Source organism: Onthophagus taurus, chromosome 5, assembly GCF_036711975.1.
Source record: "Onthophagus taurus isolate NC chromosome 5, IU_Otau_3.0, whole genome shotgun sequence".
Classification (NCBI taxonomy): domain Eukaryota; kingdom Metazoa; phylum Arthropoda; class Insecta; order Coleoptera; family Scarabaeidae; genus Onthophagus; species Onthophagus taurus.
In genome coordinates, this window is record NC_091970.1 from 7,127,312 (window position 1) to 7,147,533 (window position 20,222).

Consider the following 20,222-nt stretch of genomic DNA (forward strand, 5'->3'; position numbering starts at 1 on the left):
AACGTCATTTTTAATTTTAGAGTTGGTACCAATTATGTATGTTTTGTCGCCACGGTTAAGAACTTAATATCTTACACATCTTAATACTCTAATCAATGCTACGTTGATTTATATAGGGCTATTTAGTCTTTTGCTAGCAGTATCTACTCTTCAATTAGCAGCATCTAGTATTTTTAGCTGTATATAGTCTTCTACTAGCGGTATCTATACTTCAATCATCGAAATCTAGTATTTCTAGCAATATATAGTCTTCTGTCAGCAGTATATTGATTTTTGCGAACAATATTTATACCTCAACCATCGATATCTAGTATTTCTAACAGTATATAATGTTCTACCAGCAGTATATAGTCTTTTGCCACCAGTATCTATACTTCAATCAGCGATATCTAGTATTTCTAGCAATATATAGTCTTCTACTAACAGTATCTATACTTCAACTATCGATATCTAGTATTTCTAGCAGTATATAATGTTCTACCAGCAGTATATAGTCTTTTACCACCAGTATCTATACTTCAATCAGCGATATCTAGTATTTCTAGCAATATATAGTCTTCTACTAACAGTATCTATACTTCAACTATCGATATCTAGTATTTCTAGCAGTATATAATGTTCTACCAGCAGTATGTAGTCTTTTGCTACCAGTATCTATACTTCAACCAGCGATATGTAGTATTTTTAGCAATATATAGTCTTCTGTCAGCAGTATATAGTCTTCTATTAACAGTATCTATAATTCAACCATGGATATCTCGTATTTCTAGCAGTATATAATGTTTTACCAGCAATATATAGTCTTTTGCCACCAGTATTTATAGTTCAACCAGCGATATCTAGCATTTCTAGCAGTATTTAATGTTTTACCAGCAGTATATAGTCTTTTACCACCAGTATCTATATTTCAATCAGCGATATCTAGTATTTCTAGCAATATATAGTCTTCTATCAGCAGTATATAATCTTCTACTAACAGTATCTATACTTCAATCAGCGATATCTAATATTTCTAGCAATATATAGTCTTCTGTCAGCAATATATAATCTTCTACTAACAGTATCTATACTTCAACTATCGATATCTAGTATTTCTAGCAGTATATAATGTTCTACCAGCAGTATATAGTCTTTTGCTACCAGTATCTATACTTCAATCAGCGATATCTAGTATTTCTAGCAATATATAGTCTTCTGTCAGCAGTATATAGTCTTCTACTAACAGTATCTATACTTCAACTATCGATATCTAGTATTTCTAGCAGTATATAATGTTCTACCAGCAGTATATAGTCTTTTGCTACCAGTATCTATACTTCAACCAGCGATATGTAGTATTTTTAGCAATATATAGTCTTCTGTCAGCAGTATATAGTCTTCTATTAACAGTATCTATAATTCAACCATGGATATCTCGTATTTCTAGCAGTATATAATGTTTTACCAGCAATATATAGTCTTTTGCCACCAGTATTTATAGTTCAACCAGCGATATCTAGCATTTCTAGCAGTATTTAATGTTTTACCAGCAGTATATAGTCTTTTACCACCAGTATCTATATTTCAATCAGCGATATCTAGTATTTCTAGCAATATATAGTCTTCTATCAGCAGTATATAATCTTCTACTAACAGTATCTATACTTCAATCAGCGATATCTAATATTTCTAGCAATATATAGTCTTCTGTCAGCAATATATAATCTTCTACTAACAGTATCTATACTTCAACTATCGATATCTAGTATTTCTAGCAGTATATAATGTTCTACCAGCAGTATATAGTCTTTTACCACCAGTATCTATACTTCAATCAGCGATATCGAGTATTTCTAGCAGTATATAATGTTCTACCAGCAGTATATAGTCTTTTGCTACCAGTATCTATACTTCAACCAGCGATATGTAGTATTTCTAGCAACATATAGTCTTCTGTCAGCAGTATATAGTCTTCTACTAATAGTATCTATAATTCAACCATCGATATCTAGTATTTCTAGCAGTATATAATGTTCTACCAGCAGTATATAGTCTTTTACCACCAGTATCTATATTTCAACCAGCGATATGTAGTATTTCTAGCAATATATAGTCTTCTGTCAGCAGTATATAGTCTTCTACTAATAGTATCTATAATTCAACCATCGATATCTCGTATTTCTAGCAGTATATAATGTTTTACCAGCAATATATAGTCTTTTGCCACCAGTATTTATAGTTCAACCAGCGATATCTAGCATTTCTAGCAGTATTTAATGTTCTATCAGCAGTATATAGTCTTCTACTAACAGTATCTATACTTCAATCAGCGCTATCTAATATTTCTAGCAATGTATAGTCTTCTGTCAGCAATATATAATCTTCTACTAACAGTATCTATACTTCAACTATCGATATCTAGTATTTCTAGCAGTATATAATGTTCTACCAGCAGTATATAGTCTTTTGCTACCAGTATCTATACTTCAACCAGCGATATGTAGTATTTTTAGCAATATATAGTCTTCTGTCAGCAGTATATAGTCTTCTATTAACAGTATCTATAATTCAACCATGGATATCTCGTATTTCTAGCAGTATATAATGTTTTACCAGCAATATATAGTCTTTTGCCACCAGTATTTATAGTTCAACCAGCGATATCTAGCATTTCTAGCAGTATTTAATGTTTTACCAGCAGTATATAGTCTTTTACCACCAGTATCTATATTTCAATCAGCGATATCTAGTATTTCTAGCAATATATAGTCTTCTATCAGCAGTATATAATCTTCTACTAACAGTATCTATACTTCAATCAGCGATATCTAATATTTCTAGCAATATATAGTCTTCTGTCAGCAATATATAATCTTCTACTAACAGTATCTATACTTCAACTATCGATATCTAGTATTTCTAGCAGTATATAATGTTCTACCAGCAGTATATAGTCTTTTACCACCAGTATCTATACTTCAATCAGCGATATCGAGTATTTCTAGCAGTATATAATGTTCTACCAGCAGTATATAGTCTTTTGCTACCAGTATCTATACTTCAACCAGCGATATGTAGTATTTCTAGCAACATATAGTCTTCTGTCAGCAGTATATAGTCTTCTACTAATAGTATCTATAATTCAACCATCGATATCTAGTATTTCTAGCAGTATATAATGTTCTACCAGCAGTATATAGTCTTTTACCACCAGTATCTATATTTCAACCAGCGATATGTAGTATTTCTAGCAATATATAGTCTTCTGTCAGCAGTATATAGTCTTCTACTAATAGTATCTATAATTCAACCATCGATATCTCGTATTTCTAGCAGTATATAATGTTTTACCAGCAATATATAGTCTTTTGCCACCAGTATTTATAGTTCAACCAGCGATATCTAGCATTTCTAGCAGTATTTAATGTTCTATCAGCAGTATATAGTCTTCTACTAACAGTATCTATACTTCAATCAGCGCTATCTAATATTTCTAGCAATGTATAGTCTTCTGTCAGCAATATATAATCTTCTACTAACAGTATCTATACTTCAACTATCGATATCTAGTATTTCTAGCAGTATATAATGTTCTACCAGCAGTATATAGTCTTTTGCTACCAGTATCTATACTTCAACCAGCGATATGTAGTATTTCTAGCAATATATAGTCTTCTGTCAGCAGTATATAGCCTTTTACTAATAGTATCTATAATTCAACCATCGATATCTCGTATTTCTAGCAGTATGTAATGTTTTACCAGCAATATATAGTCTTTTGCCACCAGTATTTATAGTTCAACCAGCGATATCTAGCATTTCTAGCAGTATTTAATGTTCTACCAGCAGTATATAGTCTTTTACCACCAGTATCTATATTTCAATCAGCGATATCTAGTATTTCTAGCAATATATAGTCTTCTATCAGCAGTATATAATCTTCTACTAACAGTATCTATACTTCAATCAGCGATATCTAATATTTCTAGCAATATATAGTCTTCTGTCAGCAATATATAATCTTCTACTAACAGTATCTATACTTCAACTATCGATATCTAGTATTTCTAGCAGTATATAATGTTCTACCAGTAGTATATAGTCTTTTACCACCAGTATCTATACTTCAATCAGCGATATCTACTATTTCTAGCAATATATAGTCTTCTGTCAGCAGTATATAGTCTTCTACTAACAGTATCTATACTTCAACTATCGATATCTAGTATTTCTAGCAGTATATAATGTTCTACCAGCAGTATATAGTCTTTTGCTACCAGTATCTATACTTCAACCAGCGATATGTAGTATTTCTAGCAATATATAGTCTTCTGTCAGCAATATATAGTCTTCTACTAACAGTATCTATAATTCAACCATCGATATCTCGTATTTCTAGCAGTATATAATGTTTTACCAGCAATATATAGTCTTTTGCCACCAGTATTTATAGTTCAACCAGCGATATCTAGCATTTCTAGCAGTATTTAATGTTCTACCAGCAGTATATAGTCTTTTACCACCAGTATCTATATTTCAATCAGCGATATCTAGTATTTCTAGCAATATATAGTCTTCTATCAGCAGTATATAATCTTCTACTAACAGTATCTATACTTCAATCAGCGATATCTAATATTTCTAGCAATATATAGTCTTCTGTCAGCAATATATAATCTTCTACTAACAGTATCTATACTTCAGCTATCGATATCTAGTATTTCTAGCAGTATATAATGTTCTACCAGCAGTATATAGTCTTTTACCACCAGTATCTATACTTCAATCAGCGATATCTAGTATTTCTAGCAGTATATAATGTTCTACCAACAGTATATAGTCTTTTGCTACCAGTATCTATACTTCAACCAGCGATATGTAATATTTTTAGCAATATATAGTCTTCTGTCAGCAGTATATAGTCTTCTACTAACAGTATCTATAATTCAATCATCGATATCTCGTACTTCTAGCAGCATATCCACCAACAGTATTTAGGCTTCAACCAGCAATGCAGTTTCTAAGGGGAAAGGTGAATTATTAGAGTCGTTTTGACTCATCTGTATTTTCTCTTGTTGGATTCCCGTTCTCTTTTTATTGCAAAATCTTTCCTTAGGATCTCAAAATATTAAATGAGAAAATAATTGATTAGTTTAGATGACGTTTATTGTTACCCAAGTTGCAAAAAGGTCTAAAACACACCATTAAAAATATTGAAGTGCAAACACGTTACATTAACATGTTTGTTTGATATTTATTTTCTTTTTATGTTGTTATTTGTTATTTATAGCAATTTCTCTGTAATTGAAGAATAAAAAGAATTGTTAAAAATTCAAGGTAAAACGTTTAAATAGTGGATGACTTTGCAAATATCGAAAATAATCGGCCAGTTGTTGTTTAATATTGATGCAAATCAGTCATAATTTTTAAAAGATTCAATATGATAGGGAGAGAATCACAAAGTTTTAAAGGTTTTTAGTTATTAAAAAAATTTGGTTATTTTATATTAACTTTATAGATTTTTTCATCAATCTTTTCAACGTAATAATTCAAAACAATCCTTTTGAATTATTAGAAAAACCAAAATCCACTATTGGAATCAAAAATTATCCAAACCTAAGAGATCATCCGTTACATTCACCAGAAATTTGGTTAGAAGGGAAACGAAAGGATGATAATTTAAGTGGATTGTGGAGAATTCATAATAAATTATACGATTTTAACGATTTTATTAAAATCCATCCCGGGGGAAAAGATTGGTTGGAATTAACAAAGGTAAAATAAAAAATTAAATTTTTATTTAATTAAATTATTAAAATAATTCTTAAAGGGTACCGATATAACCGAAGCGTTTGAATCAAACCACATTTCAACACTACCAGAAGCGTTTTTACCAAAATATTTCATTAAAACTATAAACACTCCAAGAAATTCGCCATTTACGTTCGACAAAAATGATTTATATCAAACGTTGAAGAAAAACGTGAGAAATGAAATAAATAAATCGTCGGAATTAATAAAATCGTTACAAAATAAAACGAAATTAATCACCGATGGGTTATTATTAATGTTTATATTAACCACGAGTGGGTGTTTATTGAAAGAAAGTTATCTTTTGGGCGCTATCTCCGGGTTACTTTTAACCTTAACTTCAATTGCAGCACATAATTTTTTTCACCAAAGAGATAATTTTAGGAGGTTTTATTTTGATTTAACAACGATGTCTTCAAAGTATAATCAAAAATATTTATACAGGGTTATTTTGTAAGTCGTGGTATCATTTTAATCACAAATACACCTCCAGAAATAAAAATCTTGAGGACTGAGATCTAGCAATCGAACTGTCCAAGTAATATCTTCTGGAATCTTTGATATATAAAATCTAGCGCCTCGCCCGCAAGCGACCTCGGCGATTTGAAGCAAAATCGCTCCTCATATATCTTAATTATATCTTCACTCCGCCGAGGTCGCTTGCGGGCGAGGCGCTACAATCTTCCAAAACGGACGATTTCGTGTTAATATTTCTATTCCTGCGCCTCGCCCGCAAGCGACCTCGGCGATTTGAGGCAAAATCGTTCCTCATATATCTTAGTTATATCTTCACTCCGCCGAGGTCGCTTGCGGGCGAGGCGCTACAATCTTCCAAAACGGACGATTTGGTGTTAATATTTCAAATCCTGCGCCTCGCCCGCAAGCTACCTCGGCGATTTGAGTGAAAATCGTTCCTCATATATCTGTAAAGATACAAAGTTTCTTATAAGACGATGTTTACATCTTCACTCCGCCGAGGTCGCTTGCGGGCGAGGCGCTACAGTCTTCCAAAACGTACGATTTGGTGTTAATATTTCAAATCCTACGCCTCGCCCGCAAGCGACCTCGGCGATTTGAGGCAAAATCGTTCCTCATATATCTTAGTTATATCTTCACTCCGCCGAGGTCGCTTGCGGGCGAGGCGCTACAATCTTCCAAAACGCACGATTTAGTGTTAATATTTCAAATCCTGCGCCTCGCCCGCAAGCTACCTCGGCGATTTGAGTGAAAATCGTTCCTCATATATCTGTAAAGATACAAAGTTTCTTATAAGACGATGTTTACATCTTCACTCCGCCGAGGTCGCTTGCGGGCGAGGCGCTACAATCTTCCAAAACGCACGATTTAGTGTTAATATTTCAAATCCTGCGCCTCGCCTGCAAGCGACCTCGGCGATTTGAGGCAAAATCGTTCCTCATATATCTTAGTTATATCTTCACTCCGCCGAGGGCGCTTGCGGGCGAGGCGCTACAATCTTCCAAAATGGACGATTTGGTGTTAATATTTCAAATCCTGCGCCTCGCCCGCAAGCGACCTCGGCGATTTGAGGCAAAATCGTTTCTCATATATCTTAGTTATATCTTCACTCCGCCGAGGTCGCTTGCGGGCGAGGCGCTACAATCTTCCAAAACGCACGATTTGGTGTTAATATTTCAAATCCTGCGCCTCGCCCGCAAGCGACCTCGGCGATTTGAGTGAAAATCGTTCCCCATATATCTGTAAAGATACAAAGTTTCTTATAAGACGATGTTTACATCTTCACTCCGCCGAGGTCGCGTGCGGGCGAGGCGCTACAATCTTCCAAAACGGACGATTTGGTGTTAATATTTCAAATCCTGCGCCTCGCCCGCAAGCTACCTCGGCGATTTGAGTGAAAATCGTTCCTCATATATCTGTAAAGATACAAAGTTTCTTATAAGACGATGTTTACATCTTCACTCCGCCGAGGTCGCTTGCGGGCGAGGCGCTACAGTCTTCCAAAACGTACGATTTGGTGTTAATATTTCAAATCCTACGCCTCGCCCGCAAGCGACCTCGGCGATTTGAGACAAAATCGTTCCTCATATATCTTAATTATATCTTCACTCCGCCGAGGTCGCTTGTGGGCGAGGCGCTACAATCTTCCAAAACGCACGATTTAGTGTTAATATTTCAAATCCTGCGCCTCGCCTGCAAGCGACCTCGGCGATTTGAGGCAAAATCGTTCCTCATATATCTTAGTTATATCTTCACTCCGCCGAGGGCGCTTGCGGGCGAGGCGCTACAATCTTCCAAAATGGACGATTTGGTGTTAATATTTCAAATCCTGCGCCTCGCCCGCAAGCGACCTCGGCGATTTGAGGAAAAATCGTTCCTCATATATCTTAGTTATATCTTCACTCAGCCGAGGTCGCTTGCGGGCGAGGCGCTACAATCTTCCAAAACGGACGATTTGGTGTTAATATTTCAAATCCTGCGCCTCGCCCGCAAGCGACCTCGGCGATTTGAGTGAAAATCGTTCCCCATATATCTGTAAAGATACAAAGTTTCTTATAAGACGATGTTTACATCTTCACTCCGCCGAGGTCGCTTGCGGGCGAGGCGCTACAATCTTCCAAAACGGACGATTTCGTGTTAATAGTTCTATTCCTGCGCCTCGCCCGCAAGCTACCTCGGCGATTTGAGACGAAATCGCTCCTCATATATCTTAGTAAAGATACAAAATCTCTTATAAGACGATGTTTATATCTTCACTCCGCCGAGGTCGCTTGCGGGCGAGGCGCTACAATCTTCCAAAATGTACGATTTTGAGTTAATATATCAAATCCTGCGAATCGCCCGCAAGCCACCTCGGCGATTTGTGACGAAATCGTTTAAGAAAATATTGATTAAAATTATTCCACGACTCACAGAAACACCTATATAAAATAATTAAATAAATTAATTTAATTCGTTATAGATCTTGGCGAATAAGCCACGCTTTAAGCCACCATTTATACACAAACACCGTTTACGATTTTGAAATATCAGCGTTAGAACCATTTTTTCAATACTTAACAATGAAAAAGAACATCACCGTAAGATATTTATCCTGGATTTACACCCCAATTGTTTATGGATTATTATATTTGGGTTATTTTATAAGGATGTGTATCCAAAATGTTTTAGATAAAAAACTTTTTAACACAGAAAGTTATCTCCCATTTATTTTATGGACATTTCTCTCGATTATAACAAATCAATCGATATTTGTTTCAATGAAAATGTTTGTTTGGGTCTACTTAGTCAGCAGTTTTTTTGTAGGGGTTATTGGTTTAAACGCTGGGCATCATCACCCGGATGTATTTCACGATGGGGATTATTTCGAGTAAGAATTTATTAACTTTCTTAATTTTTAGTATCAAATTCTTTTTAGGTCTAAATCAGGGATTGATTGGGGTTTATATCAAATTTTAGCCGCCATGGATAGAACTGAAACGCATAAATCTCATTTTTGGGGTTTAATTACGTTTGGCGATCACATAATGCACCATTTATTCCCATCGTTAGACCACGGAGCTTTAATGTTTTTATACCCCACCGTTGAAGACACTTTAAAACAGTTTGGGATTAAATTACGAACGAATTCAACGTTTCAAGTTGCTAAAGGACAATTTTTACAACTATCTAAAGTTAGCGTACAAATTTAAATAATTTAAAAATCATCATCGCTGTTATCTTGGATTTTATTAACGGTTTTTCGTCCAGATTTTTCATCCTCAAAATTTTTTTTTCTATTCACGTTTGATATCTCGAAACCGAATGAATCTTCGTCGTCTGAATGTTGTAATTCGCTTTCATCCTTATCTAAAAATATGTCGGTTTCGGAATCGCTTAGATCTAAAGATGAGCCACTTAGTGAGTCGTTTTCGGGCTTTTTCCCCCCAAAAATATTAGTTGTTGGTCTTTCAGAGCGTAATCTCCCTACAAAAAAAAATAAATTAATTGTTTTTTTACAACAATAACAAAATTAACCCGTTCTAGCTCTTGGACGTTCTTGTCTTTGAATTTGAGAATCATTTTCGTCATCAATTTCAACTTTTTGCTCATCCTCTTCACCTTCCTCGTCTAAAATTGCTACATTTTCGGGGATTTTTGTTATAACTCGTTGTTTTTCAATATGAGCTTTCTCAGCTTCCGCAGCAGCTTTTTCCAATTGATTTAAACAGCGCAATCGCACCGAGTATTGAATAAATAATTTCTCAAGCTCAGCTTCTAAAGTGTTAAATTCCTCCAAAAAAGCTGGTTTCACTTTCTTTAAAGTTTGCAATCTTTTTTCGTAGCGATCAATTTCGATTTTTCTCCTTTCAATTTTTGCGTCTAAACTCGCTTCCGTTGCTGATACGTTATCGATTAATTGTTTCGTTTCTAAGATTTCCTCCTTAATTCCATCAATAGCTTTTTTAATTCCACTTTCAACCTCGCTAACTTCGTACTGCTTCGATGAGCTTACATTTCTAGCTACTTTTAACTCAACTTCCTTGGTTAATAAGTCAAAAAGGGTTGCTCCAGTGCTCGTTATTTCGCTGGCAAGTTGTCGGGATTGCTTTAAATCGTGTAACTTAAAAAAGCAGTTATTTAAGTACAATTTTATTGATTTATATTAACTTACTTTGTCGCTAATATCGAATTCCTTCAAATTAACATCGTCGTAATCATCCAAATGGTCCAAATCGTTCACTTTTAAAGCGTCATATAATAAAGTTGCAACTTTTAAGAGTTCTTTAACGGCGAAACCGTCTGCTTGGTACAAACGTTTCGTGTTAAATTTAATGTTGGCTTTAATGGCCTATAAGCAATAAAGTATTGAATCAAATTTTTGATTTATTTTAAGATATTTACCATAAATTGCGCCGCATTTCTAATTAGATTCACTCTTTCGTCTTCCGTGTCATAAGAACTCGGCAAATCAACGTCCGGATCAAATCTTTTGGCGAACCAAATTAATAAGTCCGCTACCAAAGGGAAATTTGGTTGGCGAAAGTTTTCCATTGAGATTAAAGTTGGGTAACCGAGCGCGCGAAGCATTTCGGTAAAATCTAAAACAAATTAACGTTTATTTTATCTAATTTAAAGTTTTAAATTGTAATTTACTTCTTATATCTCTATAAGACATGATTTTGGGTACAAAATCAATTTGACGTTTGGTTTGTTTTGATTTACTTGGTTGCCATGGTAACGGCTACTCATTGACGTTAAGGGATAAGTTAGGGATCTTTTTATTACTTTTTTTTTAATATATTTTAGTTTAAATTTAGAATTATAATAAATTATTGTTTAAAAAAATTAAATTAATTAATAATGAGTATTTTAATTATTTAACTTGCAATAATGAGTTATGTTAAAACATATTTCTTAGTCACAATCGCTATCGATAGATGGCGGTGTAATATTTGTTTACTTTTTGGTATTTATGAATTAAAGTTTTTAAACAACAAATATTTAAAGTTTGATTACCTTAGGTATCTATGAAGCTAAAAAAGATAAATCGAATTTTGTTACCTCTTATATTATATTCGCAATTAACAAATTACATTATAATATATACGGGGTGTTTACAAATTTAGTTAACGTTTTACCACATTTAATTGCAATAATAAAGTGAATCACCAAAGTAAATTAAAAATTTTCTTTAATGATATAGTTACACATAAAAATTAAAAAATATCAGTTAATCCTTTCGCCAATTCAGATTTGGGTAATAAATTCGAATAAGGAATACAACTTTTTGAAAGGTGTAATCGCACTGGAATCTAAAAATAAAGTAATTTATTGTTTGTCGATGTAAATTAAGAATTTACCTCAGCTAATCTATTATAACTAATGATACGATCACCAAAAAACAAAACCCTCTTAAATTTTTTGGTTTCAACGTTATTAAAAATCTTCTCTAAACACAAAGATAAAGGTTCGCCTTCGTAACTTTTCCTCACATAATGAACCCTCAAATATTCCTCAGCTTTCATACAAGAAGTTGTGAAATGATCCGTCAAATTAACACTCGAATCATCTCTTGTGATATAAACCTCACTCGACGTTTTACGCAAATCGATCATTTCCTCAATAATATTGTTCTTATTTTCGAATTGTTGTATGGTTAAGATCGTTTTTCTACGTTGCACGTAATTAATCCAACATCGTTGCACTTTTCTAGCCGCCGAAGAGCGTTCGACGCATTTTAATATTTCAAATCCGAAATAGGCATCTTCAGTTAAATAAATAAATTCGTTTCCGACATGAATTGATTCTTTAAAAATGATTTCAAGGATGTTAAAAGTGTTCTTTGAAACCGATTTTAAAAATTCTTTAACCGGGAGTTTAATAAAAAAGTTTTGAAATTGTAATTTTAAGATATCAATAATCCCGTTTGAATGTAACTGATTGTTTAAAAATAATTCGTCGACGAATCCGCTTAATTGAATGTTATTCGGTTTTAAACATTTAATGTAATGAACATCCGATTCGTTTAAAATGTTGATTAAATCGTCTAAAGATTTTTTAAATTTCCCCAAAGACGTTTTATTCGTTAACTTATTCGTTTCGAGGATGCACTCTAAAAAAGGAAATTTGCATTCTTTTAAAAACCCAATCATTTCATCAGGGATTTTATCCCTATTCTTAAACAACATCGTTTTCGTGTTATAAGCAACATCCCCCGCGAAATGTTTTATTACAAAAATCGTTGAGAAATTATTCGCCGATTTTTCAAAATACTTGTTAGTTTTAAACGTTTCTGATAATCTCGCATTTACGAAAACGTCGGTGTTAAAACGTTTCATTGTACACTCTTCGTTTAAGACACCAAAAATCGAAACGTTTCCATCTAAAAGATCGATTCTTTGGGAATAACTCGATGTGTCAATGTTTTCGATGAAAAATCCTTCACTTTCAAGATCTCGTTTTTGCTTTAAAAGATGATCACAGACGAAAAATTGTTGTAAACGTTCGTTGGCGTAATTAATACAAAGCTGTTCGAAAGTGTTGCTTTCAAAAACTTCGAAGCCATAAATATCCAAGATTCCCAATAATTTATAATCGTTTTCGGGGTAATAAATTTGTTCATTTACACGATCGATTAACCACAAAAATAAGTTGTTGTAAAGGTACCTCATCAAACAATTTCTTCTTTCGTAACACTCCTCTTTATTAGAACAAAGCGATGTGTAAATCGAATCTCTTGCTTTTGTTACGAACGTTTTGGTCACTAACAATTTTATTAAAGCCTCAGGCTCGATTTTTAAAAGTTTTGAGGTGTTGCATAAAAATTTTTGTGACTCCCTCCCGATGTGGATGTGGTCATCTTTCGTGATAAACGCGACATTTCCCAGATTTAAAATGATCGCGAGAATGATCATGATTTCGTTTAGTTCGTTTATGTTTAACATTTTTAAAGATTTCGCGGTTTCTGCGTAAGTTGATCTTATTATGTTATCGGAAGGTGGGGCTATTTTGTAGATTATTTCCGGGTCTAAATACAAATTTGATAATGATTCGGGATCGAGGCTATCTAAAATCTACAAATTAAATTAAATTAAAAAATTAAATTGAAGGATTCAAAAACCTGGCGAAAAATATGAAAATTTCCTTCGTTGAGGTTCGGCCCGGAAACTCTACATTTTTCTAATAAAAACGTTTTTATGAAGGCCCCAACAATTTGGCCGTCGTTCCATTGCAATTGGAGTAATTTCCCAAATCTTGAACTGTTATTGTTGTGCTCATTGGGTGCGTTACCTAAAACGAAAAAGTTTTTAAAAAATTGCCACAACACCCTTAAATGCACATCCCAGAAAATGTAAATCATGTGGCTAAAGAGGCCCCAGTGCATGGTCATTTAAATGCAAAAATAGACCTACAGATAAAACTACCGACAAGAATTGTTCATAACTAGTCTGAACCTCGGTTCCATCGTTATCTAGGTATATCGCGAAAATCTTCATTAATGACGAAATTAATGGATTGTTTTTGTAAAATATGTCATGAGTCAAAATCTAAAATTGATTGAAAAATATTTTGTAGATAAAAATACGGCATAATCTATAACCAGTTTCAACCTGGGTTCCATCGTTATCTAGATACAATGTGAAAATCTTCATTAATGTGGAAATGAATGGATTGCTTTTCTAAAATATGTCATGAGTCAAAATCTAAAATTGGTTGAGAAATATTTTTTAGACAAAAATTGTTCATAATGAACCAAAATAGCATAATCCATAACCAGTTTGAACTTAGGTTCCATCGTTATCTAGGTATAACGCGAAAAACTTCATTAATGAGAAAATGAATGGATTGTTTTTGTAAAATATGTCATGAATCAAAATCTAAAACTGACTGAGAAATATTTTTTAAACAAAAATTGTTCATTATAAACCAAAAAGGCATAATCCATAACTAATTTGAACCTAAGATTCATCATTATCTAGATACAACGCAAAAATCTTCATAAATGAGGAAATGAATGGATTGCGCTTGTAAAGTATGTCATGAGTCAAAATCTAAAACTAATTGAGAAATATTTTGTAGATAACAATTGTTCATAATGAACCAAAACGGCATAATCTATAACCAGTTTCAACCTGGGTTCCATCGTTATCTAGATATAATGTGAAAATCTTCATTAATGTGGAAATGAATGAATTGTTTTTGTAAAAGATTTCATGAATCAAAATCTAAAACTGATTGAGAAATATTTTGTAGACAAAAATTGTTCATAATGAACCAAAATAGCATAATCCATAACCAGTTTGAACTTAGGTTCCATCGTTATCTAGGTATAACGCGAAAAACTTCATTAATGAGGAAATGAATGGATTGTTTTTGTAAAATATGTCATGAATCAAAATCTAAAACTGACTGAGAAATATTTTTTAAACAAAAATTGTTCATTATAAACCAAAAAGGCATAATCCATAACTAATTTGAACCTAAGATTCATCATTATCTAGATACAACGCAAAAATCTTCATAAATGAGGAAATGAATGGATTGCGCTTGTAAAATATGTCATGAGTCAAAATCTAAAACTAATTGAGAAATATTTTGTAGATAAAAATTGTTCATAATGAACCAAAACGGCATAATCTATAACCAGTTTCAACCTGGGTTCCATCGTTATCTAGATATAATGTGAAAATCTTCATTAATGTGGAAATGAATGGATTGTTTTTGTAAAATATGTCATGAATCAAAATCTAAAACTGACTGAGAAATATTTTTTAAACAAAAATTGTTCATTATAAACCAAAAAGGCATAATCCATAACTAGTTTGAACCTAAGATTCATCATTATCTAGATATAACGCAAAAATCTTCATAAATGAGGAAATGAATGGATTGTTTTTGTAAAATATGTCATGAATCAAAATCTAAAACTGACTGAGAAATATTTTTTAAACAAAAATTGTTCATTATAAACCAAAAAGGCATAATCCATAACTAATTTGAACCTAAGATTCATCATTATCTAGATACAACGCAAAAATCTTCATAAATGAGGAAATGAATGGATTGCGCTTGTAAAATATGTCATGAGTCAAAATCTAAAACTAATTGAGAAATATTTTGTAGATAAAAATTGTTCATAATGAACCAAAACGGCATAATCTATAACCAGTTTCAACCTGGGTTCCATCGTTATCTAGATATAATGTGAAAATCTTCATTAATGTGGAAATGAATGAATTGTTTTTGTAAAAGATTTCATGAATCAAAATCTAAAACTGATTGAGAAATATTTTGTAGACAAAAATTGTTCATAATGAACCAAAATAGCATAATCCATAACCAGTTTGAACTTAGGTTCCATCGTTATCTAGGTATAACGCGAAAAACTTCATTAATGAGGAAATGAATGGATTGTTTTTGTAAAATATGTCATGAATCAAAATCTAAAACTGACTGAGAAATATTTTTTAAACAAAAATTGTTCATTATAAACCAAAAAGGCATAATCCATAACTAATTTGAACCTAAGATTCATCATTATCTAGATACAACGCAAAAATCTTCATAAATGAGGAAATGAATGGATTGCGCTTGTAAAATATGTCATGAGTCAAAATCTAAAACTAATTGAGAAATATTTTGTAGATAAAAATTGTTCATAATGAACCAAAACGGCATAATCTATAACCAGTTTCAACCTGGGTTCCATCGTTATCTAGATATAATGTGAAAATCTTCATTAATGTGGAAATGAATGGATTGTTTTTGTAAAATATGTCATGAATCAAAATCTAAAACTGACTGAGAAATATTTTTTAAACAAAAATTGTTCATTATAAACCAAAAAGGCATAATCCATAACTAGTTTGAACCTAAGATTCATCATTATCTAGATATAACGCAAAAATCTTCATAAATGAGGAAATGAATGGATTGTTTTTGTAAAATATGTCATGAATCAAAATCTAAAACTGACTGAGAAATATTTTTTAAACAAAAATTGTTCATTATAAACCAAAAAGGCATAATCCATAACTAATTTGAACCTAAGATTCATCATTATCTAGATACAACGCAAAAATCTTCATAAATGAGGAAATGAATGGATTGCGCTTGTAAAATATGTCATGAGTCAAAATCTAAAACTAATTGAGAAATATTTTGTAGATAAAAATTGTTCATAATGAACCAAAACGGCATAATCTATAACCAGTTTCAACCTGGGTTCCATCGTTATCTAGATATAATGTGAAAATCTTCATTAATGTGGAAATGAATGAATTGTTTTTGTAAAAGATTTCATGAATCAAAATCTAAAACTGATTGAGAAATATTTTGTAGACAAAAATTGTTCATAATGAACCAAAATAGCATAATCCATAACCAGTTTGAACTTAGGTTCCATCGTTATCTAGGTATAACGCGAAAAACTTCATTAATGAGGAAATGAATGGATTGTTTTTGTAAAATATGTCATGAATCAAAATCTAAAACTGACTGAGAAATATTATTTAAACAAAAATTGTTCATTATAAACCAAAAAAGCATAATCCATAACTAGTGTGAACCTAAGATTCATCATTATCTAGATATAACGCAAAAATCTTCATAAATGAAGAAATCAATGGATTGCGCTTGTAAAATATGTCATGAGTCAAAATCTAAAACTAATTGAGAAATATTTTGTAGATACAAATTGTTCATAATGAACCAAAACGGCATAATCTATAACCAGTTTCAATCTGGGTTCCATCGTTATCTAGATATAATGTGAAAATCTTCATTAATGTGGAAATGAATGAATTGTTTTTGTAAAAGATTTCATGAATCAAAATCTAAAACTGATTGAGAAATATTTTGTAGATAAAAATTGTTCATAATGAACCAAAAAAGCATAATCCATAACCAGTTTGAACCTAGGTTCCATCGTTATCTAGGTATAACGCGAAAATCTTCATAAATGAGGAAATGAATGGATTGTTTTTGTAAAATATGTCATGAATCAAAATCTAAAACTGACTGAGAAATATTATTTAAACAAAAATTGTTCATTATAAACCAAAAAGGCATAATCCATAACTAGTGTGAACCTAAGATTCATCATTATCTAGATATAACGCAAAAATCTTCATAAATGAAGAAATCAATGGATTGCGCTTGTAAAATATGTCATGAGTCAAAATCTAAAACTGACTGAGAAATATTATTTAAACAAAAATTGTTCATTATAAACCAAAAAGGCATAATCCATAACTAGTTTGAACCTAAGATTCATCATTATCTAGATATAACGCAAAAATCTTCATAAGTGAGGAAATTAATGGATTGCGCTTGTAAAATATGTCATGAGTCAAAATCTAAAACTAATTGAGAAATATTTTGTAGATAAAAATTGTTTATAATGAACCAAAAAAGCATAATCCATAACCAGTTTGAACCTAGGTTCCATCGTTATCTAGGTATAACGCGAAAATCTTCATAAATGAGGAAATGAATGGATTGTTTTTGTAAAATATGTCATGAATCAAAATCTAAAACTGACTGAGAAATATTATTTAAACAAAAATTGTTCATTATAAACCAAAAAGGCATAATCCATAACTAGTTTGAACCTAAGATTCATCATTTTCTAGATATAACGCAAAAATCTTCATAAATGAGGAAATTAATGGATTGCGCTTGTAAAATATGTCATGAGTCAAAATCTAAAACTAATTGAGAAATATTTTGTAGATAAAAATTGTTCATAATGAACCAAAACGGCATAATCTATAACCAGTTTCAACCTGGGTTCCATCGTTATCTAGATATAATGTGAAAATCTCCATTAATGTAGAAATGAATGAATTGTTTTTGTAAAAGATTTCATGAATCAAAATCTAAAACTGATTGAGAAATATTTTGTAGATAAAAATTGTTCATAATGAACCAAAAAAGCATAATCCATAACCAGTTTGAACCTAGGTTCCATCGTTATCTAGGTATAACGCGAAAATCTTCATAAATGAGGAAATGAATGGATTGTTTTTGTAAAATATGTCATGAATCAAAATCTAAAACTGACTGAGAAATATTATTTAAACAAAAATTGTTCATTATAAACCAAAAAGGCATAATCCATAACTAGTTTGAACCTAAGATTCATCATTATCTAGATATAACGCAAAAATTTTCATAAATGAGGAAATTAATGGATTGCGCTTGTAAAATATGTCATGAGTCAAAATCTAAAACTGACTGAGAAATATTTTGTAGACAAAAATTGTTCATAATGAACCAAAACGGCATAATCCACAGAAGCGGCGCTACCAGGGGGGTGCAAGGGGTGCACTGCACCCGGGCGCCGCCTAAAAGGGGGCGCCGGCGCCTTTTTAATGTTTTCTCCAACAATATCTTATCTTTCTTTTGCAGTATTTAGACCTGTCAGCAGTAGCTAGTCTTCAGAAAGCAGTATTTAGTCTCCACAAAGCAATTTTGGTCTTTAGAGAGCAGTATTTAGTATTCCAGACGCTGTATTTAGACCTGTCGGCAGTATCTAGTCTTCAGAAAGCAGTATGTAGTCTTCTAGAAGCAGTATCTAGTCTTCTGCCAAAGTTATGTATGTTTTCTCCAAAATATTTTATCTTTCTTTTGCAGTATTTAGCCCTGTTAGCAGTATCTACTCTTCAGAGAGCAGTATTTAGTCTCCACAAAGCAATTTTAGTGTTTAGAAGGCAGTATGTAGTGTTCCAGACGCTGTATTTAGACCTGTCGGAAGTATCTAGTCTTCAGAAAGCAGTATTTAGTCCTCTAGAAGCAGTATCTAGTCTTCTGCCAACGTTATGTATGTTTTCTCCAGCAATATCTTATCTTTCTTTTGTAGTACTTAGACCTATCAGCAGTATCTAGTCTTCAGAAAGCAGTATTTAGTTTTCACAAAGCAATTTTAGTCTTTAGAAAGCAGTATTTAGTGTTCCAAATGCTGTATTTAGACCTGTCGGCAGTATCTAGTCTTCAGAAACCAGTATTTAGTTTTTTAGAAGCAGTATCTAGTCTTCTGCCAACGTTATGTATGTTTTGTTCTTGATACTGACAGCTACTTCTTTCTGGGTGTCTATCATCATCTTTTTGGGAGCCTCTTATTATCTATACGGGTCTTGCACCACCCGGTACCCATATAGGTAGTTTCCATATTGGTGATTTCCTTTCCTGTGCAATAACAAGACAAGTCCATTGGTTTCTTGTTCATATTCTTCGCATTCTTTTATTGAACACATAAGTATTGCCATGAAAAATCATGTTTGGTTTATAATCAATTTTTTGAACAGTAATTTCAGACTTCATGTGGACTTTGAACAATGTAATTCCTATTTTTTGCTGAAGTCTAGTTTATAACTATTACAATTTCAGACTTTTTCTTGCAAATTAACCTTCTGACCAGAGTATTCCCGACTATTCCCTTAAGTTTGGTTTTTCACCAGTATAATTCTTAAATTTTTGTTGAAGTATGGATTATGATTATTCCAGTCTTTTTTAAGTTTATATATGATATAACGCGAAAATCTTCATAAATGAGGAAATGAATGGATTGCTTTTGTAAAATATGTCATGAGTCAAAATCTAAAACGGACTGAAAAATATTTTGTAGACAAAAATTGTTCATAATGAACCAAAATAGCATAATTCATACCTAGTTTGCATCATTATCTAGGATTCCTTAAAAAACTTATTCATCACTACCAACTCATTTTTTCATCTCCTACGTAAATTAGTTTACTTACCAAATGCTGTTAAAAGTGGTACTGAATACCAAGTTTGCCATAAAACCGATTCAGAATTAACAACATCCTTCATCCCAGCAATACTTTTCATAGCCAAACAAGCAGAATAAGTTTTCCCCGATCCGCTTTCCCCCGAAATAACAATCGTTTGATTTGGTTTTCCAATATTTCTCGACAACTTAAACCAAGCCCTCGAAACGATTGCGTCCACGC

At 32.4% G+C, this 20,222-nt stretch overlaps 3 protein-coding genes across 3 annotated transcripts; 1 reads left to right on the top strand and 2 right to left on the bottom strand.

The window, feature by feature from the left end:
- The first annotated feature begins 58 nt into the window (after positions 1-58).
- Positions 59-11,241, top strand: LOC111417174 (cytochrome b5-related protein-like). Its single transcript, XM_023049378.2, has 5 exons — positions 59-5,450; positions 5,498-5,754; positions 5,810-6,210; positions 8,729-9,136; positions 9,185-11,241. Exons 1-5 carry the CDS (start codon positions 5,420-5,422, stop codon positions 9,456-9,458), a joined length of 1,371 nt encoding a protein of 456 aa, XP_022905146.2. The 5' UTR covers positions 59-5,419; the 3' UTR covers positions 9,459-11,241.
- Positions 9,255-10,967, bottom strand: LOC111417176 (clusterin associated protein 1). The gene is made up of 5 exons (XM_023049380.2): positions 10,903-10,967; positions 10,651-10,847; positions 10,421-10,597; positions 9,784-10,369; positions 9,255-9,732 (listed from the first exon to the last, which is right to left on the bottom strand). Exons 1-5 carry the CDS (start codon positions 10,922-10,924, stop codon positions 9,464-9,466), a joined length of 1,251 nt encoding a protein of 416 aa, XP_022905148.1. The 5' UTR covers positions 10,925-10,967; the 3' UTR covers positions 9,255-9,463.
- Positions 11,242-11,423: 182 nt separating the features above from the next.
- LOC111417158 (unconventional myosin-XIX-like) lies at positions 11,424-20,181 on the bottom strand. Its single transcript, XM_023049359.2, has 4 exons — positions 20,010-20,181; positions 13,370-13,539; positions 11,610-13,322; positions 11,424-11,561 (listed from the first exon to the last, which is right to left on the bottom strand). Exons 1-4 carry the CDS (start codon positions 20,098-20,100, stop codon positions 11,466-11,468), a joined length of 2,070 nt encoding a protein of 689 aa, XP_022905127.2. The 5' UTR covers positions 20,101-20,181; the 3' UTR covers positions 11,424-11,465.
- Positions 20,182-20,222: the final 41 nt, after the last annotated feature.

What these genes read in the sequence shown, in the direction of transcription:
- LOC111417174 (XM_023049378.2), top strand. Translation starts at nt 5,420, where the DNA reads ATGATAGGGAGAGAATCACAAAGTTTTAAAG. An exon ending in AGAATCACAAAGTTTTAAAG is followed by an intron (nt 5,451 to 5,497) that starts GTTTTTAGTTAT and finishes TTAACTTTATAG; the next exon opens with ATTTTTTCATCAATCTTTTC. An exon ending in TTAACAACGATGTCTTCAAA is followed by an intron (nt 6,211 to 8,728) that starts GTATAATCAAAA and finishes AATTCGTTATAG; the next exon opens with ATCTTGGCGAATAAGCCACG.
- LOC111417176 (XM_023049380.2), bottom strand. Translation starts at nt 10,924, where the DNA reads ATGTCTTATAGAGATATAAGAA. An exon ending in GTCTTATAGAGATATAAGAA is followed by an intron (nt 10,848 to 10,902) that starts GTAAATTACAAT and finishes AATTTGTTTTAG; the next exon opens with ATTTTACCGAAATGCTTCGC. An exon ending in GAAATGCGGCGCAATTTATG is followed by an intron (nt 10,598 to 10,650) that starts GTAAATATCTTA and finishes TATTGCTTATAG; the next exon opens with GCCATTAAAGCCAACATTAA.
- LOC111417158 (XM_023049359.2), bottom strand. Translation starts at nt 20,100, where the DNA reads ATGAAAAGTATTGCTGGGATGAAGGATGTTGTTAATTCTGAATCGGTT. An exon ending in ATTTTCATATTTTTCGCCAG is followed by an intron (nt 13,323 to 13,369) that starts GTTTTTGAATCC and finishes TTTAATTTGTAG; the next exon opens with ATTTTAGATAGCCTCGATCC. An exon ending in GTTATAATAGATTAGCTGAG is followed by an intron (nt 11,562 to 11,609) that starts GTAAATTCTTAA and finishes CTTTATTTTTAG; the next exon opens with ATTCCAGTGCGATTACACCT.